This window comes from Mus caroli, chromosome 4, assembly GCF_900094665.2.
Source record: "Mus caroli chromosome 4, CAROLI_EIJ_v1.1, whole genome shotgun sequence".
NCBI lineage: Eukaryota > Metazoa > Chordata > Mammalia > Rodentia > Muridae > Mus > Mus caroli.
The window spans coordinates 91,940,359-91,965,528 of record NC_034573.1 but is presented as its reverse complement, the minus strand read 5'-3'; the positions used below and the strand labels follow the sequence as shown (position 1 = coordinate 91,965,528).

General features: G+C 37.7%; 1 protein-coding gene across 3 annotated transcripts in view; it reads left to right on the top strand.

Annotated features, from left to right (window-relative positions):
- Itgb3bp (integrin subunit beta 3 binding protein) overlaps nt 1-25,170 on the top strand; it is a 58,081-nt gene that overhangs the window by 5,948 nt on the left and 26,963 nt on the right. For all 3 annotated transcript variants that reach the window (XR_002377713.2, XM_029476090.1, XM_021159715.2), the window contains exons 2-4: nt 9,477-9,519; nt 20,060-20,195; nt 23,523-23,589. Coding sequence is in view for 2 of the 3 variants with exons in the window: in XM_029476090.1 (XP_029331950.1) it covers nt 9,477-9,519; nt 20,060-20,195; nt 23,523-23,589 (246 nt within the window). In the remaining variant the exon portion in view is untranslated. The remainder of the gene's footprint in view (nt 1-9,476; nt 9,520-20,059; nt 20,196-23,522; nt 23,590-25,170) is intronic.

Below are 25,170 nucleotides of genomic sequence, written 5' to 3'. Positions count from 1 at the left end.
TGGCGGGTGTCAGGCAACCCTGCGCTCCAGCTACCCCGGCGCTGATCCAGTGTTGGAGTTTCTAACTGTGGTGGTGTTCTTAGAATGGGTTAATTCTGCTGATATTCTTGCAAGGTCTGAGAGTTTTCTGAAAAAAAAAAATTAATGTACTATTTCTTAAATTTAAAAACAAAATGACTGTCTAGTGTAGCGCAAGCTCACTATGTAGCTGAGGCTGGCCATAAACTCCTTATCCTGCTGCCTCCACCTCCCAGGTGCTAGTATTGCAGGCATGCACTTTGATGCCCAACTTGAAAGCCTCGCTATATATTACACTTGTTTGGGCTTTTAGTCAGACTGGTGTAACACCAAATACAATTATTTTTTAAAGTTTATTTATTTCATGTATATGAGTACACCGCAGCTGTCTTCAGACACACCAGAAGAGGGCATCAGATCGCATCACAGATGTGAGCCACCATGTGGTTGCTGGAAATTGAACTCAGGAGCTCTGAAAGAGCTGCCAGTGCTCTTAACCTCTGAGCCTTTTCTTCAGTTCTGAAATGCAATTATTTTTATTGTGTGGACTGATGATAAAAACACAGGCGAGTAAAATAGTGTGACAGACCAAATAATAGTTAATCATTTAATAAATATTGTTTGACCACAGGAAATACCCAGTTATATAACTAATTTTCTTTATTTAAAGGTATCTTACATTTTTAGGGTTGGTAAATTGTTAGTACTTGCTGTAAACATTGAAAAATATGAATTTTAAGTATATTTTTATTATTTATAAAAGTCAGCAAGTTATATATAATATAATATAACATAATATGTGGCCTTTTTATAATGTGAGGCACTCTCCTAATACAGAAGTTGAAATCTTTGAATGTCCCTAACATGCCAAAACTAATGCATAAATCCCATTTTTGTCTCATTTACTCCCCGCCATGCGCTGCCTGGCCTCAGCAGCAGCTCTTTGGAACTGCAGGGGAAGAATCCATATTCCCTTCAGTCTAGTATCTATCCTTCAAGCCTCTAAAGCCAGGAACACAAGGATGACACTGCCAAGGTTGGCTCCACTGTGGTTGGCCAGCTCCCCACCCCACCCCCACCCCCAGATGACTGACCTAATTAGTAGCAGCTTTTGTTGTTATTGTTGTTGTTGTTGTTGTTGTTGTTGCTTTCTGAGAGCAGAAAACTCCCTAAGCTGTCTTTCAGGGTAGGGCTTTGTCCTGAGGTCACCCTTCTCTTTGTCCCAGTCCAGAGTAGGACTAATCTCCTCACCAGTTGCAGCACAACACATTACGTTTTCTGGCTTTCTTCTTTACTTCTTCCTCTTCTTCCTCCTCATTCTCATCATTTTCCTCCTTCTCCTCTTCCTCCTCCTCTTCTTCCTCTTCTTCCTCCTCATTCTCATCATTTTCCTCCTTCTCCTCTTCCTCCTCTTTAAACTGTAGACATTTTATTTCTTTCTGCCCCATTTGCTCTGTTTTTAGATTGTGTAAGAATCATTAATAACAACCATATCATAGATTCAATATTATGCTGTCTTGAAATTTCTTCCTTCAAAGAAATTGGTCCTTTTTAAGTTAGCCTCCAGCAGGTTCTCAGGCCAGTGGCAGAAGGCAGCCAGATTTTTCCAGAATGTCAGAAGAATGGCCTATAGCATAGTTGCTAAAGTTTGCCTTTGAAACCTCTTGAGCTGGGCCTTTACCATCTGCGTGACTCTAGGTTCTGCTGTCCTCCAAACTTCTCCTAGAATAGCCTGCTAACCTCTGCTTACAGAAGTCAAGCATTTTCCTAGTCCAAAATTCCAAAGTCTTCCACATTCCTTCAAATAATAATAGCTGTGGTCATATTCTTCAAAGCAGCAGCCTACTGTCAGAATCAGCTTCTCTAGTAGTTACTTGTCTATTGCTGTGATAAAACAGTGTGACTAAGCAAGTTAGAGAAGAAAGGATTTGTTTTAGTTTATGGTGGGGAGACATGGCAGCAAGCAGCAGACGGTGGTAGGAGCAGGAAGTGGATAGCTCACATCTTGAACCACACACATGAAGCAGAGAACAAAGCACAAGTGCTACAGGAATAAATTTTAATGCAGACTATTGCATCAATAACTTGTTCAAATTTTATTATGTTTCTGTAACATTTTGTATGAGTAAACCACAAGGAGACTTGTGTGGTACTGAGTGCCTGTAGTCCTACAACCTGGGAGATAGAGGCAGGGGGATCTGCTGTTCAGGGTCATCTTCAGCTATCTACTGACTCTGAGGCCAGCCTGTGCTACATGGAAGAGAGAAAGGCAATGGGAGGGTAAGAAGACAGAAACTATGGGTCAGACAAACCTGTATAGAGTAGATTTACATGGTGTACATTTTAAAAATGGTTGATTTTAAGCAAATGAGACAAAACTCAGGCAAGTGGTAGATTTAGATAAAATCTGAATAAGACTTAGTCTTTTTTTGTTGTTGTTAGGTTTGGTTTGGCTTGGTTTGAGACAGGGTGTCAGACTGTAGCTCAGGCTCACTCTGAACTTACTTTCAATTATCCTGCCTCAAGCTCTGAGAAATCACAAATGCTGAGATTATATGTGCCTCTACTCTGGTCCTTGGATATTAAAAAAATTTTTTTAATAAAATTATATCAGAATTCACAGATTCTTTTTATTAAATTAATGAATGAATCAAATGATGAGTTTGACACAATTGAAGAAGGAATTCAAAACTGGAAAATAAATATGGAAAAAATTACCTAAAGAACAATAACATGAAAAATAGGTTCAGTGTATTGGAAGATATATTAAGACATTAAAAATTAATTCACTTCATGGTTAGAAAGGTAGCCTGGAGAACAGGCAATATTTGAGGAAATTGTAGGTTTTCTAGAATTGATGAAACATACATCACTGCAGAAATCTACCTTAGATATAACTGTATTAATATGACATCTTTGAAGACTGACATTTAAGGTACCCAAATAAACATGACCAAAATGTTTTTTGAGAGTCAAATGCAGATGTCACTTCATTGGTAGAATTCTGGCTAAGCATACATGAGACCTTTGATTCAACTCCTAGTAGTGCCCTCAAATATAAAATACATATATGTGTTTACATATAACATATTTATATGTGTGCTATAATATACATATTTGCATTATTTATCATGATATATATATATTTTTTTAAATACTTATCTAGGATTTTCAAAGCAAACTACTCCCTCATATGCAAAAAAAATGGGCCCTATAGGAAATTGAAATAATTATTTGATTCATTTTAATGAAAAAAATCACAATTGATTGAACAATAACTTATATAACAACAGTATGCCAACTACTTGAGAACTGAAATCTAGTGGTTTGAGTTTTCACAGAAAGTTCAATAAACATCTCAAAAACTTACTGCTTACTAAATAACAGGCAAAACCTAGTGATTTAATAATCTAGGGACCAGAACATACATATTCCTTTAACATAAAACGCTTACTGAGGAGGTCGTGCACAAATGCTGTTGAGAGTAAAAGGATACTTACTGAAAATGGGGCAGTATGAGAACCGCATGGAGATGACTGGTGGGGTCTTAGAAGTGGAGTAGAGCCGGGCAGTGGTGGTGCATGCCTTTAATCCCAGCACTTGGGAGGCAGAGGCAGGCGGATTTCTGAGTTCAAGGCCAGCCTGATCTACAAAGTGAGTTCCAGGACAGCCAGGGCTACACAGAGAAACCCTGTCTCGAAAAAAAAAAAAAAAAAAAAGTGGAGTAGACATGAATAGCACTTGGGTGATTTGATCTTTCTGTTTATGTGTATATGTGTGTTATGAGATGTAATTCATAAAGAAAAATGCGCACATACCACCTCTCCTACCTGCCATTTAACAGATCTGTATAAGCCCTTTCAATTGGTAGGACTCCTTTAAAGGACTTTTTAATGTCAGATACATATACAAATTTTATATGTGTTTTATATTAAGAATATCATTTAGGAGTGAATTGTCTTAGCTGGATTTCTCTTTCTATAAATCCTAGAACATGCCACTTCTGACTATGCTCTATGGTTAATGTTCCCAAATATATCCATGAACTTCTGTAAAAAAAAAATTTCTTTGGCTCATTATTAATCTTTTAATAAGGAAGGTTTTGATATAAAAACACATTACCTATTAGCCAAAGTTATTGGCTGATGTGTCACACAGTATCTGAGAAAACGATGCTTTTAGTTGCTTTCCCATTGAGCCCATACTTTATGTGATGGGTGGAATCCCCACTCATCCATGCTGCAATGGAGATTTTGTGTGTGGTTACAGGAAGTCTTCAACACAAACAAACAGACTTGAATGAGAAGGACAGTACAGAACAGATATAGAAGATTCTTCTCCCTTTTCTCGTTCTTATATGCAAACTAGAAAGTAAATCATTTCATATACCTCAAATTAAATTTAACATGTCACATGGGTTATGAATCTAGTTATTGCCTTTGTCAAAGGAGTCCTAAGCATCTCAGGAACTCACTCACAAGTCCTCTCAACTATTGTGCAGTAGGTGGCTGGCAGCATTATCATGCCCATTATACTGAGGAATAATGGAAGCACTGAAATGCTAAGTGATAGTTTTATCTTCCGCTCTGACATTCTTACCACTTTACAGGCCAGTGTCATCAAGTTTATGATGCTTAGTGTGGTTATGTGATTTGCTCAACCTTAGGGAAGAATTTGGCATAACGTCAAAGATCCGCCCCCTTGCCCAATCTTATCTGCCTTCACCGCCCCCTACTATCACCCCTTTAATTTGTAAAAGTTCTATTAAAAACAACCTCATCATAGAGTTTTGTGAGCTTCTATGGTATCTTTCCTTCTTGGTTAAGAATCAATGATAGCTCCCCCCCTGCCCCGCCCTTAGAACCATTCATTTAGCATTGTAACTCATGTTAGTTACGTTGTACAGTAAAACTTAACCAATCATTTTGTTGTGATGAAGCAGAGAATCGTTTTTAAGGATACTATCATGTGGTAAGCTAAATAAAATGGTGGACCATTATAATTTTACCTGTTAAAAACTGCACAGCAAATATATTTGTCTTTATAAAATTGTAACAGCACTTAGTTCTGGGGACAGCTGTGGTTTTGATCCCAGATTTGTTAGTAGAACAAAACAGGCTCAGGAAGGAAACACGTGTATTTTGGCTCTCAGTTTTAAGCATATCAGTCCATCGTGCACTGATGCATAGTGAAACAGTAACTCACATCATTGTGGCCAGGAAGCAAAGAGAAAGCACCTATGTAAGCAGCTTTCCTTCGTCCTGTTTCATCCCATCTGGGCCCCCTCTCTATGAAGTGGTAACTCCATGTTCAAGGTGGGTTCTAAGAATGTCTTCATTGAAACTCAGGGGTGCATTTTACTGATCTCCTAGGCACTTCTCAATCTACTCATTCTGGCAGTTAAGACTATTATACAGTGAATCTAAACCTAGTACAACTAAGAATGGATTCAGATTATGGGAGCAGGTAGAAATTTGAGAAACTGGAAAATGGGAAGTTACCTTCAGTTTTAAGATTACCCTAAATAGAAGTACATCCACGCTGTTGTATGTACCATCACCACTTGCTTAGGGTTTTACTGCTGTGAAGACACACCATCACCAAGGCAGTCTTACAAAGGCAACGTTTAATTGGAGCTGGCTTGCAGGTTCAGAGGTTCAGTCCTATCATCAAGATGGGAAACCTAGCAGCATCCAGGCAGGCATGGTGCTGGAGAAGCTGAGGATTCTACATCTTGTTCTGGAGGCAAATGAAGACTGGCTGACAGGCAGCTAGGAGAAGGGTCTGAAAGCCTACCCCCATAGTAACACTTCCTCAAACAAGGCCACACCTCCTTGTAGTGCCACACCCTGGACCAAGCATATTCACACCACCACAACTACCATCCATCTCTAAACTTATTTTGATCTTGTGGGACTGAAACTACTCTAATTAGACAATGATTTCCCATTACTTCCTGTCTTTAGCCCATCAAAATCACCATTTTATTTTCATGTCTCTGAATTTGAGTATTGTCATATGAATAAAATCTTCACAGTTTATCCTTTTGTAACTAACTTGTTTTACTTAGGGCAATGCCTTCATTGTAATAAGTGTCAAATTTCTTTTTTGGTTTTTTTTTTAATTTAAAATATAATTATATCACTTCCCCCAGCCCTTCATATGGCCCCTTTCACTCCCTTTCAAGTTGATGGCCTGAGTTTCCTTATTATTGGTACACACACATGTACATATAAATAGAGTCTGCTGGTCTGTCTAGTGTGGTTTACTACAGACTGCTACTAACCACTGAGAGGGAGAGTTAACTTCTCCCAGGGAGGAGTGCCCTAATTGGCCAGCTAATGCAAAGTAGTCAGGCCTGAAATTTGGTATCTTGTCTGTTTTCCTCTAACGCCATCTTAGTAGTAGTCAGTAGCCTGCAGAACCTCATGGGGTCGATGTGGATTGACTATTGACCATCTTTTCATGTGCTTGCTGCTCATTCTTAGATCTTTGGAGAAATTGTATTCAAATCCTTTGCCCAGTTTTTATAACCCTCCTTGCTTCTTTTGTTATCATGGGCTGTCTTGAAACTTGCTATGTAGCCCAGCCTGGCCTTAAACTCTGGATCCTCCTGCCTTGGCTTCCTAAATGTTGCAGTTATAGGCATATATCACCCTGTTTGTTTGGATGGGTTTTTGTTGTTTGGTTTATTTATTTACTTAATCAAGAGAGTAGCCTTAAGAGCCAGCTACAGCTTTAGAACTTCTAGAAAGATGCTTGTGTCTAGTCAAGTTTTACCTGTTCTTCCTGATTTGTCTCATTCATTTCTGCTCTGATCCTGTTGACTTCAGAGTAATGCATTTAGTCATTTCATTATATCAGTTGTTCGTGGGTAAAGGAATACCAGTGTAAGCAGTACATGCTTAATTTAGTGATTGGTAATAGTGTGTCCAATTCTGATAGAAAGGTAAGGATAAATTATCATAAGTTCTAGTAAATTTGTCCTCCTTTAAGTGGTGTATAATTTTCCCTCTCTCAATTCAAAACCTATGTGGTTGGTTTGAACACATTAATAATAAACTCTGAGACACTAATGATGAATCAGTTTCACCTTAAGGAAAGAAATCAAAGCCCTTCTTCATGCCATCTAACCAATGACAAACCCAGATTTGAATTCTCCGCTTTGCCCTTGCAGTGTCTTTCGTCCTTCTTGGCTTTCTGTGAGTCTGAATCTGTGCCTGCCTAAAGGCTGTCTCATGACTATGTCTGTCACAAACAGAGGTCTCTGCTTTGTATTTATAGACCACAAAAATTACACGGGGGAAGGAGGGAGGGATAGTTTATAAAAGTCTTTAGCAGTTTTACCAGGGTTTAAGTCACTGACTTCAGCTGACCCTGACTGACCCAGATAACAAACAGTATTACATGAATCATTGTTTATTAAGAAGTAGCCAAATTTTGTGTTCAGCATTTGTGGTGGATATTCATTTATAAGACTGCTTTCAGCCTATGTGCTGTTTCCAGCAGATGATTATCGGAATGCACGTGCATTATTACTCTGGGCCAGGGGTATGAGAGAGTGCATTAGGTAAGACTGCAGTAACACATTAGCTTAGTTGTAAAAGTTGATTGCATGGGAAATCCAAGGCATTGCCAAGCTAAACAAACAGGCTGAAGACGCAATCGGATAGCAGTCCTCAAGATGGCTTACTAGTTCCGGCTATGAGCTCCAGAAAAGATTCTGGTCTCTTAGCATGGGAAAGATGTTTTTAACATGACTCATTGCCATAGACTTGAGTTTCCCTCTCTAAAACATGTCACATTGAGCAACTTGCACAAACTTCTCTATAGAGCGAACTAAGTCATTCCTCACATGTCTTCTGTGTCTATTAAATCTCAGGAAACTGATTATCAACTTACTTACCACTGTCTTGTCTCCAGTCAATTCTATCTTTAGACGCTAAACAAACATCAACTAGACGATAGCCTATTTTAACTGACTTCTATGACAGTTTAACATTTCCTTGGGTTCATGCATCTACTTATCTAGTCTGAAACCTCTTTAAATCTAAACACTGAGTTGCATTTTCTAAGAATCAGCCAATGATAATACAACAATAATATTTTGAGCAGTACCAGGGCCAGCTCTATGTTCTTATAAAAGCTTTATATTCTTATCACAGCATTTAAAAACAAAGAAAAATGCTCTTGTAATGTCCTAGGAGCTGTTGTTTTTTTTTTTTTTTTCGGAGAGAGTCTATAAAACAATGCAATGGAGTCTTTTGTAGAATGCTCTAATTTTCTAATACTTGAGGTAATTTCTTTCTCAGAGATCAAGAAGTACTTTTAATATTGCATTTGGAAAACCAGTTTTAATTTATATTGACCTTTTTCTCCTTTGAGCATTTAGTCTACGATCAATAAAATGTTGATGACTGCTCTTTAGAAGGCAGCTGTATGGAATAAAGTATTATAAATATTCAACTTTCCTTTCTGAGCACTGTCACCAACAGCTGGGCATCCCACATAGCAGAACAGATTTTATACAGAGAGAGCCTGGCACGTTCCTGAATCAGTGTAGTGAAGGAAACAAGAAATAGTTTCTTATGGGTTGGGGACGTATAAAGACGTGGAGCAGCTGTTCCCCTTCTAAGTCATAGTCTGCTTGCTCTGAATCATGTCCAATGCTAGGATAATGTGCAAAACTTTGTCTTACAAATACCTGTACCACTTAACACTGTTCCCACAAACAGAGTTTCCAGTGTCTCTATCGGAAATATTTAAATTGTTTTGCTGTTATATGTAATTTTTCCTCATAATATTTTAATATAGACAACTTTTTTTTTTTTTTACTAAAATTTTGTATAATAAAAACTAGTTTGGGAATGTGAATCAGTGGTAGAAATCTTACCTAGCAAGCACAAAGGCCGGGTTTCAGTAACCAGTACCACCATCAAAGAAAAATGAAACTTTAATATTTAAATTTCATGGTAGTACTTGTTTATAAGCCAAAAAAATAAAGAAATGATTCATTTAAATGTTTAATTAGGATCCCATATTAAAATATGCTACTAGAAATAAACCAATCAAATAAAACCATTAAATCCAAATTTATCATCATAATACTCCCCCCCCAAAAAAAATGTGGCATTTAGCTTTAAGAAGCAGTATAAAGGGTCTGGACAGATAGCTCAGTGGTTAGAGCACTGACTGCTCTTCTGGGTTCCCAGCAACCACATGGTGGCTCACAACCATCTGTAATGAGATCTCATGCCCTCTTCTGGTATGTCTGAAGACAGCAACAGTGTGTTCATACATAAAAATAAATAAATAAATAAATCTTTAAAAAAAAAAAAACAGTATAAAAGTTAGTTGTTAAAAATAAATTGTTTTCAATTATTTCTATTTTATCCTAAATTATCAGCCTAAAATAAAGCATGTCAAGTCTAAAATTTCTTTATATATTTTATTTTCAGAGTTAAAAGATCACTGAAACTGGATGATCGGTTTGAAAAAAACGTAAGTATTAGTTTAAGAATTGTGATTACAAGCTGACTGTAGCGCATGCCTGTAATTCCATCACATGTCAGGTGGAGGCAGGAATATGCTGAGTTCAAGATAATCCTCAGCTACATGGCTACCTGGGTTACAGGAAAGGGAGGAGGGGAGGGGCCATGGGGAAAGATGAGAGCATTGTGACTGCATGATTATGACTGTGTGTGTAACTTTCGCCTAGTGATTCACCTTGCTAAGTATAACATTTATCAAAAACATGACACAGTTTTCATTGATAGAATGTTGTCTGCATATAAAGTATTTTTCTTTCTTGGTTTTTTTGAGACAGGGTTTCTCTGTGTAGCCCTGGCTGTCCTGGAACTCACTTTGTAGACCAGGCTGGCCTCGAACTCAGAAATCCGCCTGCCTCTGCCTCCCGAGTGCTGGGATTAAAGGCGTAGACCACCACTGCCCTGCACAAAGTATTTTTCTAATATAGCATGTCAAAATTTCCAGTCAGCTTGGGATAGACATGTGAGAAGGAAATTAGTTTACAGAACTTTGCCACTTAAATGTATAAGAAACGATATGAAATTGTAGCAATATTTTAATATATTATTGTCTCGTAAAGTAATATCAAAACATCAGTGGAATTATATCAGAAGTAATAATTTGCCTCAACTATGTTGGCATAAATTAGATGGTAGAGTACTGCTAGTATATAAATTTTACCATGGTAATCACAGTAAAAATAAAATTGTACTGTTGGTATAGTTTTCTAAATCTAGTCATAGAATAATCCCAGTGCCAACATGTGACAATGTATACTAGCTAATAATCTTCCCATACCAACTATGGATTTAGATACAAACACTGATAATAACATACTAATTATTTCTCTATTCTTAAAAGTAAATAATTAGTAAGGAAGTAAATTCAAACAAATTGCTTGTTAATAAATTCACTTTACAAAATGCCAGGAGTCTACCACTTCAAGAAATGAGTTTTAAGCTGGGCATGGTGGCACGTGCCTTTAATCCCAGCACTTGGGCAGCAGAGGCAGGCGGATCTCTGAGTTTGAGACCAGTCTGCCCTACAGAGGAAGTGCCAGGACAGCCAGGCTGCACAGAGACCAAGTCTTGTCGGCGGTTGGGAGGGGTGATTTCTCCTTGGAAGACTCATTGGTTTTAACAAAACAGAAAATCATTTAAAAACCTTACTGAGTGGTTTTTTTTTTCTTTTTAATTATACAAAGGTGGCAAAAAACTACAGTGGCACTAAAAACACCATTAAAGGTGTAATTAGCAATTGAGAATACCATTATCCAACTTGTGTGCAGAGTGCAGCTGTGACTGTAATTCTGCATCTGTTTCTTTGGTCAGAATGGTATTTTGGTAGATGGGTAGTCCAGCTTGAAATGAAATAGTTCTTTCCTGCCCCAAAGCTGTTCTTTGGGAGAGAGACGCACCATCTGAGAGGGAAAGCAACCATTGTGAGCCCGTTCCTTTTGTGGGGCACAGCTGTCTGTGCAGCAGGCTTTCTGTGTGTGTTTTCTTAAGATGTGGATGCATCTCGTCAGTGTCCCAGGAGCTATCTTGTGTTGGAAGACACATTGTTATATTTGTTCTGGGTCTGTGCTTTTATGCCAGTTATCTGAATATTAACTCAGTTTCTCTACTTTCTATTGATTTATTCCTATTTTTTTTTTTTTTTTGGTTCTTCATGATTTAATCTGGCTGGACAGGTTGTATGTGTTAGGCCACTTAGCCGTGTCCAAACTATTTAATCTGCTAACACAGACTCATTTATCTGATATCCTAAAGACTCATTTTATTTTCCCAAAGTCAGTGGCTTAAGCATCACTAATCAGAAAATCTGAAATGCTCTTAATTTTAGAATTTCTAGCACTAAACATGAAGTTATACTTCCTCTGTCTTTTGGTCAGTCTTGTGACTTTGTAAGGATAATGTTTTTGCGTGACTATGTAAAAGTCCCTCTGTGGTCATCCTGGATACTTCCATCGTCCCCTTCTTGTCCTTCCATCAGGGACCATGCACACGTCACTCAGTGTGTTCACCGCACTTGTCCTGTTTGGGCTCAGTAACCTAAGTTCACAGTGGTGTTGCAGTATAGAAATGAACTTACCTTTCTCTTAACTCCTGTGCTATCACACTTACCTCTACAGCAGACAGGTCATTGGCTACAGATAGTGTGAAAAAAACGCCTCACTGATGGGTCGTTTTAGAAACTGAAAGCCCGGAATTTTGAAAGGTTAAGAGTTTCCATGCATTCATTTGTGGATATCAGCACAGATGGGTGCTTAGGGGATTGTCACTAAGATGTGCTTATTTGACAGCTGATTTGTTATACCAAGTATTCTTATTCTCTCTTATGTTCAGCTATCTCTAAAAACCTATGCTTACCAATTTTTCTCTCTTTCACATACACACAATCATTGTACATGGCAGCTGTAACTGGTTTGCAGTGAAGGATGACTGCCATGTGAAGCTAGTTGTGTTCCCTACAATTAGAGGTCCCCAGTAGGTATCTTTTGCCACATGGCATCTAAATCTTGCCTTCCTCTCTAGGTCCTTCTGGCCCTGGTCTAGGCTATAACCTCTCTCCAGCACATTCCTACTTATACTCTCCCAGTAGAAGGAGACTAAGTCTTTTTTGCCTGCCTACTAAAACCGAGTCTTGGGCTAGTGAGCTATAAAGATACTAGCCTCATAAGCATGGTGAGCTTAGTTCAATCTGTGGAGCCCATGTAAAGGTATAAAGATCCAACTCCAAACATTGTCCTGTAACCTTTACATATGTGCCTACACCCACATATGGTCACACACATAATCAAAAATGAAAAAGACACTGGTAGAAAAGCCAGCCCTTATTGGAGAATGTGTGGCAGTTCAGTAGACTGTCTGATGTCCTGTTCCCTGCATTGTTAGACAGAAGTGCCTGTGTACAGCTCTCACACAGCTGCCCTGTTGTCTGTGCTTGCTTGTGTATCTGAGTGTACAGTTCAGGAATGAAGCCCTTTCATTTACATATGCAAATCTTAAATATTTATATTAAGAAAAGCATTTAATACCTAGGGTACATCATTTGCATACATCAGGTATATTTGACCTCCTGAAGAAATTCAAAACCAAGGTGTTATCCAAAGAAACAAATAATGTTACAGTGCCCAGGGTTGGCAGTTACTCAGGAGGTGTAAATCTACATCTCCCCATTGCCTATCACACTCAGTGATCAAGACAGTTCCCCCTCAGTCTCCACCCCAATCTACTTAAGACATTCCCTCCTGCAAGATGCAATGGCTTGTGGCATAGAAAGTGTATTCCTAAAATGGAAAGTAACTTCACAATCCATGACACACACACAGAGAGAGACAGAGACAGAGAGACAGAGACACAGAGAGACACCCAGAGAGAGACAGAGACAGAGAGACACAGAGAGAGAGACAGAGGAGAGGAGAGAGAGAGAGAGAAAGAGAGAGAATGTGGGCATGGAGCCTCAACCAAAGCATGTAGGTTCTGTGGAGATTTTCTTGAGACTGTCTCTGTTGTTTGAATGACACTGTTGGAATTCCTTTTCCATCACTTCTCCTCACAAAGCTAGAAGAGAGGGTGAAGCCTTTTATTCTAGCCTGAGACACAAGACATTGCCTCCGTCCTCTGCCCTACCTACCCACCCCACTTTATTCATCACGGTAGCTAAGGAAAGAGACTCAAGTCCAGACAGAGTGTATGGCCGCAATGGGAAACTGCTGAACAGCAGAACCATTGTGTGAGTTCTCAGTACCCAAACATCTTGTTCCATATTCCATGGCATTGCCCTTTGGTCTGATGGCTTAAGTATCACTTGACTCTTTATTCTCTTGAAAATTTTTGTTTATGTTATCTTTCATAGTTGTCTAAATTTATTAAATATTTTAAAATATATTCATTCAGTATAAAAAATATTTAATAAACAGTATCCATATGAAAAAATATTTTTAAATTATGTATATATGTGTGTGTGTGTGTGTGTGTGTGTGTGTGTGTGTGTGTGTGTATGTATGTATGTGGGTATGTACATGTGAATTCAAGTGTCCTTGGAGGGGAGAAGCCTCAATTCCCTCTGAGAGCTGGAGTTGCAAGTCATTGTAGGTGCATGGAACTCACTCTATAGACCAGGCTGTCCTTGAACTCAGAGTTTTGCCTGTCTCTGCCTCGCAAGTAAGTGCTGGGATTAAAGGTGTGTGCCACCACACACAGCATCATAGCCTTAAAGTTAGCCTTTGGAGGAAAATATAAGAAAACATCTTTGTGAATTCATAGGAGCGAAAACTTTCTCAAGGCATAAAAAATAATATTTATAAAAGTTAATAAATTAGATTTTATTAATGTTAATTTTTTCTATGATTGAATGATCACATTAAAAACTGAAGAGACGCCAGTGATTTTTTTTAAATTGAAATGTATTTTTGTTTTATATTAAAGTTTAAAATAAAAAACTTCAAAATGGCCAGGCGTGGTGGCGCATGCCTTTAATCCCAGCACTCGGGAGGCAGAGGCAGGCAGATTTCTGAGTTCGAGGCCAGCCTGGTCTACAGAGTGAGTTCCAGGCCAGCCAGGGCTACACAGAGAAACCCTGTCTTGAAACCCCCCCCCCAAAATTTTTTTTTCAAAATGAAAAACAGATGAAAAAAATGAATAGGTAGGCTATGGATTGAGAAGAAGATATTTGTCATGCATGTATCTGATAAGATGTATGTGCAAAATAAATAAGTAAGAGTAAATCAATAGAAAAAATTGCAAAAACTTGACTGAATTGTTAATCCCACTGAATGAGAGGAAAGACCATTATCTAAATTCTTTGGCCAGATTATACAAGCTTTATTTTCTGTTAGACAGGGCTATCTCCCTAAAACAGGCTTTGCAAAACTATCTTCGAACATAGGAGAAGGTAGGGTTTATATAGCGCCCCAAACTGTAAGACTAGGGGGTTTTCAAGTGTTGGGGTATTTCCTGAGGAATTTTGCTTACAAAATTGGCTGAGCATTTCAAAATTATTTGACAGAATATCTTTTTGTTTGTTTGTTTGTTTGTTTGTTTGTTTGTTTGTTTTTCGAGACAGGGTATCTCTGTGTAGCCCTGGCTGTCCTGGAATTCACTCTGTAGACTAGGCTGGCCTCGAACTCAGAAATCCACCTGCCTCTGCCTCCCAAGTGCTGGGATTAAACGCGTGCGCCACCACTCCCAACTTGGCAGAATATTTTATATTAGGATAAAGGTCAGGCTGTAGGGCATGAAACATGTCAAATTCCAGAAAATGGGTCAACATGTACTCAAATCCATAAGACAATTTTACATAAAGCAGGAATGAACTTATTTTGGCTTCTAACAGGATGGCTTTTAACCTTGACCTGGAGTCCAGCTGGCCCATCAAAAAACACTTAACAAAAGGAAGTGTTTAAGTAGATAATTAGTAGATGCCGATTATCAGAAGGGTGTAGGATCACAAAGGGATATAACTATTCCCCCAACTAGAATCCAAAATAAAGGACAGCAAAACAGAATGTTGTGTTTCTCTAATGTTCATTAGCATGGCTAAGGCAAGCAAGCAAAGAGAGGCTGGTGGAAATGGGAGAGTTGAAAGGTAGATAGTGATGGAAGTTTAAAGTGATGCACACATTTTGGGAAGCCATCCAACTAGATATAGGTATAGATATAGCTAAGCCCATATCCATCCTGTAACCCACCAGTCAGTCCACTCTTAGATACCCCAATGAAGTAAGAGTCATAGATACACAAAAGCTGTGTTGATGAGTGTCCTTAGCAACTTCATTCCTGATAATCTTAAACTGGAAACAACTCACATGTCCATATAGAAGAAAATGGAAAAGCAAGTTAGGGCATATTTAAACAAAGGAATACTACCCAACAGTGAAACAACACATTATTAACATCTCAAGAACACGTTAAGGAGAAGAAGCCAAATAAACAGGTCATATGCTTCATATAAATGAAGCTCTCAAGAGGTGGCAGCTGTGTGTAGTTGTTGCCTTTGGGCTGGGAGGGGCAGAAGGGAAGGTGTGATGAGCATGCATATCTCAGCTAGAGGCACATCCATGTACACTGTCAGAGCTCATCAAGTAAAACAAAATCTGTGCATTATATGTAAATCATACTTCAGTAACTAAAAAAAGAGAATTGAATGGACTTCACAACAGTCTAGAAAAATAAAGGGATTTATGAAGGTATGATTAGAAATTACCATAACATATTTGATTTATTTTTTAAAAAAAGCCTTCCCGAGGATTATAGTGTAAGATAGTAATAATACAATAACATATCTCCTTTGTGGTGCTTGGGATGCCTTTAAAGTGAAGGATGGTAGTCTGGTGTCTTTAAAATTATGGAAGATGGGTCAGCAAGATGACTCATCAGACAGGGGCTGTCGCTAAGGCTTATAAATTAAGTCCATGACTGGAATCTTCATGGTGGAAGGAGAAATATGATCCTGAAAGCTATACAAACATAAACTAAGGAGGATTTCTGTGAGTAGGAAGTGGCCTGAGCTAAGGGGTGGGTTCCAGTATGGCCCGTGCTACAGAAGGAAGTTCCTACATCACACCAGTAAATAAATACAGTGTAGCATCTTCTTCAGCCAAAGTTTTGTTTTTCTTTAAAACTTTTAATGCTACATTTATATATAATTAATTGCACATTTAATGTTTTTTAACAGTGTATAACCCTGTGTATCAACGACCTTATCAAGAATGTTTCTGTTACCATAAACCTAATGTATTGGTCTCCTCTCTCTCTCTCTCTCNCACACACACACACACACACACACACACACACACACACAGAGTCTTTGTAGCCGTGGCTGTTCTGGAACTCACTGTATAGGCCACACTAGCCTTGAACTCTAGAGATCCACCTACCTGTGCTCAGCACCTTCCTTTGTGTACATGTGTGTTGGTAGTCTTCCCTCGACATCACTATATGCTTTTGTTCCCTGTAGCTACAGTAAAAGCAACAACAAAATCCCAGTGTCTCTAGCACCTTAAGAGTGATTAATTGTGGCAGCTGAGAAATGGTAGATTCAAAATGAAAATCACAATTAGTCTTCAGAATTTTCTAATATAAATTCCAAACTAATACTGGTACTATGCCATAATTATATCATAGGTGGGACATTACAATAACCTTAGCAACCAGAGTAAGCTTAATAATAATCCCAACAGGCATAATGACACAAATGTGTGATCCCAGCACTCATGAGGCTCAGGCATGAGAATCCTGAGTTCAAGGCCAACCTGGGTTATTAGAAGATCCTGTTTCAAAAAGAAAAAGAGACAAAAGATTGACCTTCCTTCTGCTGCCTTTTCTGACTCTCTGGGTAACCTGCATAATCTGGATCTATCCTGGTTAACAGGGTGGTACCTGTTTTAAGTATTCTAGTGGTAGCAGCTAATAGTTTATAATAATAATTTTATATCCCATATTTCACTGTAAAAGAGTCCTTAGTTAGTACTTTCCAGCCTGTTTATAACAGGTACAAAATCAATAAGATGCAGGCACCTTTTTGGTTGACCATGCTTTAAACAAGGTGACAAAGGGAGCTACAATTCATGAAGGATATCAAAGGCAAATGCTGCATCTATTTGAAATTATAGAGAGAGCATTGATTTTTTTTCTTCTTTAGCAGAAAGATCTATGCTCGAATTTTAGTTTTGCTAAGATAAAAGGTTTGAGCTCTTAACAAAAAGTACAGTAGTAGTGATTGGACTGATAGACTAAATCTTAGGTCACTCTTTCTTTGTTTAGTAGTAGTGTTAAATATTTCTAAGGTGTCAGTAAATATTTGAAGCAGACATAAATTACAGAAGTCCACCACATTTTGTTTGTATCCCAAATCCTTTGCCTTTTCTAGCTGACTTCAGTCTTCTCATCTTTTCTTTGTTTTGTTGTTGTTATTTTTTTTCCTAAAAGGATCAATAAATGGCACCCTTCCTTGCTGACTTCTTAATTAGTAACCCAGTCTCTGTTAATCCCTTCCCGTTATTGGAGGTAATGTATAACTCCCTCAGAGCTTGGAGGACTGCAGAATGGAGTTCTTAGGATACAGGATTGCTTGATCTGAATCTTCATGGATTAAAAGTTAAAGGAAAAGAAGCCTTTGGAGAAGTTTGTGCACACAATAAGGCAGTAAACTAGGATGCACAATTGCTACAGGATGCTTTGGTGAGACAGTAGGCAAAAGCAAGGTCTCCCTTTTCTCTCTGTGTGAAAGTGCTAGATAAAACAGAATTCTTGGTATTAACATGTACAGGTACACACACACACTTCCTGAAAGCTATAGAACTGTTGTCAAAAAGAAATATATTATTTACAGTTGCAGTGTTTAGACATTTGGCAATTGGATAAAATAATTTTTGGTGAAAATAGGAAAACAGATGGACATAAACGTACATAGAGTAGTAACTTTCATTTCTTGTACATACACAGTGAAATCATTGTAGGCAATAAATTCTTGGAGAAGTTGAGTAGGGCTTGGGTAAATGTCATAGTTTATGACTGAATACATATAAACAGGTGAAAACTCAATATGGAGAGGTAACGGTAACTACCTGATAAAGAGACTTAGAATTCTTTTCATCCCACAGGAAGGATTGCATTAGAGACATAACGGTGCAATAGTTGGATTTATAAAGGTATTTTTTAAAAGATTCTGCTTACAATTTTGGCAACCGTAGATATATAAAATAAATGCCTTTGTTCCCCCAAACAATGTTAACTATAAAAAATTTTGACCTATAGTTTCTAGAACAAATACCAAGGTTACTTTTAAAGGTGACACTACGGTGGGTGCATTAAAGAACACTTGACTATAGAGATTTATGGAATTGTTTGAAGACAGCGTCCAAGCTAAAATTGTTTCGAGCCTTGAGACCTTTTCTTTATGCTCTGAGTTCATCCCGTGTACTCAACACTCTTGATTTCAGATTCTTGCATCTGTCTCAATTTTTTCTGGAACAGGGTTTTGTGTTTCTCAAGATGGCTTCATCTGCTCAGTGTGGCTAAGGATATCCTTGAACTTCTGATGCTTTTGTCTTCACCTCCTGATGGCTGAGATTTCTAGGCATTCACCACTGTGCCCAGATTATTCTTCCTAGGGATGGGAACCTGGGCTCTGTGCATGCTAGGCAAGCACTCTGCCTGCTGAAGCTACATCCCCAGCTCCCTTTCATGCCTTTTCTAGTCTCCTATCTCAGTCCCATCCGTCCTGCTCCTAAGAAGCTTTCTGTAATACGTTACTGCAGCCCTCTTTGATAATTTCTTCTTTTTTAATTTCTCACAGATATATTAACTTAAAACCTCATCTCAGGCTTGTTTAACTTTGGATGGTAGTCTTTGAGCCCATAGAAATTTATCTTTTTCTTTTAAAATAAGAGAAAGGGGGAGGTGAGAAGGAGGGAGAATGAAAATGAATGCCAGGTCACATGTATAGAAGTCAGAGAGAATGTGGGTGTGAGCGTGCATAAGCTGTGATACCTGTGCAGAAGTCAGAGGACAACCTTAGGTGTTGGTCTTCACCTTCTGCCTTGTGTGGGACTGATTCTCTTGCTTGTCACTGTTTGCCAGGCTACCTGACAGGATTCTGTCTTCCAGGGATCCTTTATCTCTACCTCCCCTCTTGCTGTAGATGAACTAGTACTGCAGACATGTGCTGCCAGGCCTGGCTTTATGTGGGCGTGAGAATCTGATCGTAGGTCCTCATGTTCACTGGATTCTCATTTCTCCATCTGCCAGCTTGTCATAAGAGGGCTGGGATTACAGATGGGTTTTTAGTTCATCTGGCTTTCTATGGATTATGGAAATGTGAGCTCAAGTTCTTGTGCTGAGTTACCCTAGCCCCTCGTTGTTTCCTTTACATATTATTTGAGTGATCTATAAGCATAATGGAAAACAAGGCCTAGAGGAATTGAGCAGCAAACAACTAAAAGAGTGATAATGGATATTTAGAGAAAGTTGTGTAGTTCCGGCCAAATGCTTAGGAGGGTGGAAGGGGTAGGCGCAGTTGTTTGCACACTGACTTAATTATTCCTAAGAAGAAAACTGACACAACAGTGGGTGAGGAAAGCAATGAGCTTGTTTAGAATTCCCTTCTTGGTCTGTGTACTAAGAGAGTTTTCCCTTGAGAGTTTCCTGATCTGGCTCCCTAGTTACACTTCACATTACATATTGCATATGTAATTGCACTGAGAATGTGCTGGCCAGACTCCTCATCTGTAAAACTGTTGGGACACATACCAGAAGTTAGCAATGTTTCATGCTGATAATCTTAATGATGTCAATGTATCAAATTGAGATTATTGTAGAGATCTGAAGTAGCTACCTTATTTGAGAGGAATACTGGTCACTTTGAAGGTGATAAATGCATTCAAAAATCTAAAAGAAATAGCAAGAAAAATGGTATTAATTTGAGTTTTCATGAGTTACTTAAGGTATTTTCAAAGATCTGTAACTAAATGTAAGTACTTCTCTTCCAAATTATTATTTATTTCTAGTCATCTAGTCCTTCAAAAATCGTGAGGAAGAAAAGTATTACAGCTTATTCTCCTACTACTGGAACTTATCAATTGAGCCCATTTTCTTCTCCCACAACCCCCAAAGAACAGGAGCACAGAAACGGACCATCAAATGGTTAGTTGAACATTCTTTTCCACTTATGGTAAGATCTTTCTAGTTATTGGTTAAATCGAGATTTTGATTTAGTAATATATAGCTCTGGTTGCAGCTGGGTTTTCTCTCTTCTCGAGGAATTTAACATAGAAAAGGCTAGAGTGTAAATGTTACTTTGGACATAAATGTAAACTTCGTAGTCACTTCTTTTTAAAATGCCGCTGCTGTTCCCTTACTATCCCATCCATTAAATAGGAATTATGGCCTGACTGCCTTCAGCTACTATCAATTATAATGGTTACAGATATGCCCTTAACAAGCTATCCATCATGTGCATAAATTAAAGGACATATAACTCAGATACTGCCACACTGCAGTTTGAGAGGAATACTTCCAAATGTTATTTTTATCCATACTTTCCATTTAGCTTTGCCTACATTTAGTATATAGTTTATCTTTATTATGTTTTATGCCCTTCTTATTTTAAACATATTTGTTAAAAACTCAAAAAATTTTCCATATAGGATAACCTACCTATATAAAACTAATTTTTATATAAAAATATTATTCATTTTTGTTGCTCTCTAGTAGTTTATTGCTAAGATCTATATTTAAAGGGACAGGTCTCAATTTCATATGCTTAATTTTTTTATATTGTAAGAAGTCATGAATCAGTGACATGTCATTCTCTGTTGTATAAAATTTTAAATGGATTCAAGTTTAGTAAAATGTATTTTAGATACGCTGTGACTAACCTAATTCATATTTTATTCTTTAACATTTATTAGATATTAAGCATATGCTAGAATCTATATGGAAATTGGTCTCATTTTACCTAATTTGTTTAATGAAATACATTATTAAATATATTAAGTTTTTTAGTCTCTTTGATTTTAAGTTAACGAAATGCTTTTACCCTAAAGCTATTAATATTATGTTTGTTTTCACAAAAATTATGAAAGTCTATACATTTCTCTCAAATTCTATAGTTTTTATATAGCAGATATATCTTTTTAATTAAAAAATAATAGCTTAGAGATTGCGTATTTCTATGAAAATCTCAATAGAGTTTAGGTAGATACATACTCAATTTCCATATTGAAATTAAATATGGACTTAAGGGAACATTCCTTTTGCCCATAAAAAGGCTGGTCACATGATTTCACTTGACATTTATGTGGGTAATTATCACATTACCGGTACTAAGGATGCTCTTTTTAAAAAAGTCAAACTGCAAGGGTTTCTGAGGCACAGGCAATATCTAGTTCTTGACTTCTATGATGACTACTGGTTCACTCTAGTTATTAATTAAAGTGACATGTGTTTAATTTACTCTGATATATGTGTGTGTACACACGTACATAATATCACATCACATATAGAAGCCTCAAAGCAGAAATCTGTTAAAGTCCTGAATGAAATCACATTATTTGTAATCATACTCCAATCCCAGTAAGTCTTCTACATGGTTTAGAAATAAGAAACCCTAATTGTTATCAGATATTATAAGTTCCAAATTAGAAAATACAACTTAAAAAGTAATTTAAATTTAGATGAGATCATGACCTCCTTTATAGTTCCCTCTTTTAAAATATTGTTCAAAATCTAATGGGAAATTTTAATAACATCTAGAAGACATTTTATTTCTACTTGCTTTTTAATATACTTCATATTAAACCCCAAACCCGTTTACTTAGACTTTGCATGTTCAAGTCTCAAAACTCGAATGTGGAGGTCAGAGGGCAACTTGTGCACATAAATTCTTGCCTACCCTCTTATTTCACTTGTTTCTGCTGCTGAGCTGTGCTCTCTACGTTGGCTGGCATGTGAGCGTCAGAGCCATTCTCCTGTCTCTGCCTCCTATCTTTGGTAGGGGTACTGGGGTTACAAATGTGCACCACCACACCTGACCTTTTGCATGTATTCCTGGGACAGAACTCAGATTGTCAGGGTTGTGTGACAAGCACTTTTACCTACTGGATCACCTTCACAACCTGGCAGACCCTTATTGGGATTTTAAAAGTCATTCATAAAGAACCTACCCATTTTTCTTCCCATTTTTTTAGTAGCTGTTGTCTTCTTTCCATACTTAGTCTTGCCGTGCCCTTGCTGACTTTGAACTTTTGGTCCTTCTGCCTCCATCTCAGGAGTGCTGGGATCATGGGCATGCACCACCATCCCCAGCTCAGGTTAATTCTATCATGTAACTTGTTTAGAATAGTAGCTAACCCTAATAAGTGCTGTAATGTTAAACATTGTCGTTATCATCATTAATTGTGCTTCCAAGCCTTATCTAACTGAAAGCTTTTTTCATTAGTTAAGGAAAACTTTCCCTGGATCCCTACCAGAAACTTCAAATACAATTCTGAATGTAGTCCAGATTCAGTGATGACACACTTATAATCAGTGTTTTGTAAAGCTGTTCTTAAAAAGAGTCAAGAACACAAATGTTAAAAGATGTGTGTAACCTAGAAAGAAAACTGCTGATGTAATGATATGACTCCTTAGCCCATTGTATATACTGGGGTGTTGTTGTTGTTGTTATTGTTGTTGTTTGGTTTGGTTTGGATTTTCAAGACAGGGTTTCTTTGTGTAGCCCTGCTGTCCTGGAACTCACTCTGTAGACCAGGCTGGCCTTGACCTCAGTGATCCACCTGCCTCTTGCCTCCCAAATGCTGGCATTAAAGGTGTGCACCACCAAGCCAAGCATAATATTGTACTTACTTTTTAATTAGAATATCATGAAGAGAGAGCTATTAACTGAAAAATGTTATGTTGGAAGATAGCTATAAAACCCTATTTAGCAACTGGAAAGTACTTGAAGACCTAAGAAAACTAAGAATTTTATTGATTCACATATTATTTGGCAGTAATAAAAATATTTAGAAAGGCATTGAACACCTAATAAAAATTCTACTAAAATAATCTAGGCTGTCACTGGCTTCTGAGGGTAAAATGTGAAAATGAATTACAAATTAATGAAGCAATCTTAATATTTGATTTTGGAGCTTTACTGCATATAGATAACATAGTACCAAATTCAGGAAATTAATTTTAGTCAAGATTTTTTAAAATAAAGGAACTGGAAAAACAAAATTGGGTGCTTTTTTCTTTCCTACCTCCCTTTGTTTCCCCCCTTACTTCTGATTTACCTTTTAGCAATGTAGTTCATCTTTTTGTTCTTGGCTTGATTTTCTACTCTGTGTCAGGCCATGCATGTCAGACTAGCCTCAATCCTTCCCACTCTGCCTTTCAAGGGCTGGAATTACAGGGAGCTAAACTTTGGCAAGTCGGTCGATGAAAATTTGGCAAATTGTCTCCTTAACTTTGTGTTCTTTTCCCATACAGAAACAAGAAAACGGAGTAACTTGAGCTCACCTGTAAGACAGGAGTCCACAGTGAAAGACAGTGATGGGTGAGCTTGCCTTCAAAGTCATCTCCACTAAATATTACTGAGGAAAAGCTTGACTTATCCTTAAGTGACAACTTAAGAAAAGTCATTTGTTTTTGTAAATTAATAGTTTATAATTACAAGTGGGCTGAGTTATTCTATCTATACATTTATTCATTTTATATGATTTTCTTTTTAAACACTGTTGTTAAGAAAAGTATTTGTGGTGTCTTGCAGTGCTGGTGTGGTGGGAGTATATAATGCTTTAATTTTAATATTCATCGAGCCTAGGTCTGGGCTGGTGGATTATAGACCAATTTAGGGTTAGGCTAAAGAACCTCCATTTCAGAGTCACATAGAGAAGAATGAGAATGCGGCAAGCATGAGGAGGTGAGGCAACAGCGTACAGGCTCTCAGAAGCCCAGGTTATGAGCCAACGCCAGCCATGCTCACGCTGACCTGTCTGCCACTGATGCCTGTGAATGAAAGTGTGTTCCAGAAAGCCTGCGTGTCATAGGAATAATATTTATGTAGCTCACACTGGAGTGATTGAAAGTGGCACACGTGTTCATCTCATTTACCAAATGATTTCCTTGTGTCCCATTCTGTGATGTAAAATGAAGTTTTAGCCAGAGCTCATGGTCTTCTGTTGTAGTTAACATATCCTCTTCAGCTTAGAAATTAGCTGGGTTGAAATATTTTTTCAGAATCATTTATATGGGATTTAAATTCACTTTCCACTTCATAGTGTTAGAATCTGTAGTTTTAAACCTAAGATCAGATGTCTTTTATTTCATAATGTAAGTGACTCATATTACTTACTGGATGCTGTGTGAAACACTATAGTAAAGGTAACTCCTCTGGGAATCCTGGCTTAGGATCTCCTACAGAACCATATTACTTCCTTTACAACTAACTTCCTTTCCCTCACCACAAAATCCAAAATGCCAGCAAATATGGTAAAATACTATATTTGCAAAGCACTGCTCTTTAGAATTCTTTATTACATTATCTATTGAGTGTGTGTGTGTGTGTGTGTGTCCTTGAGTATGTGACTTTGTTAGGGGAAAGCATTTGCCAGTGTGCATTTGAAGGTCAGGGGATCTCCTCCAGGACTCAGTTCTCTCCTTCCATCATGAGGGTCTTAGGGATTGAACAGGGATTGAAGCCATCAGACTGCTGGCAGGTACCTTTATCTGCTGAGCCTTGCTACCAACCCGGCAAAGAGTTTTTGCTCTTTTTTCCCCCCTTCTCTTTTTTTTAGTAAAATTTTTAAACATTTGTTTATTTTTATTTTCTGTATATAAATATTTTGCCTTCATGTTTAGAAGTTCACTTTGAGATTAGAGGCCAGAAGGGTCCTCCAGATGCCCTGGAACTGAGGTTATGAATGTGAGCAACCATGTGGGTGGTGGGAATTTAACCTGAGTTCTCTGCAAGAATAGCAAGTGTTCTTAACCACTGAGCAATCTCTCCAGCCCCATACTTTTTTTCTCTTTTTTTTTCTTTTATTAACCAATCAGATTTATGTTTCAATAAAAATCACAATTTACAAGATGCCAATACAATAATTTCAGAGCCAATTGATAATGATAAAAACTTTAT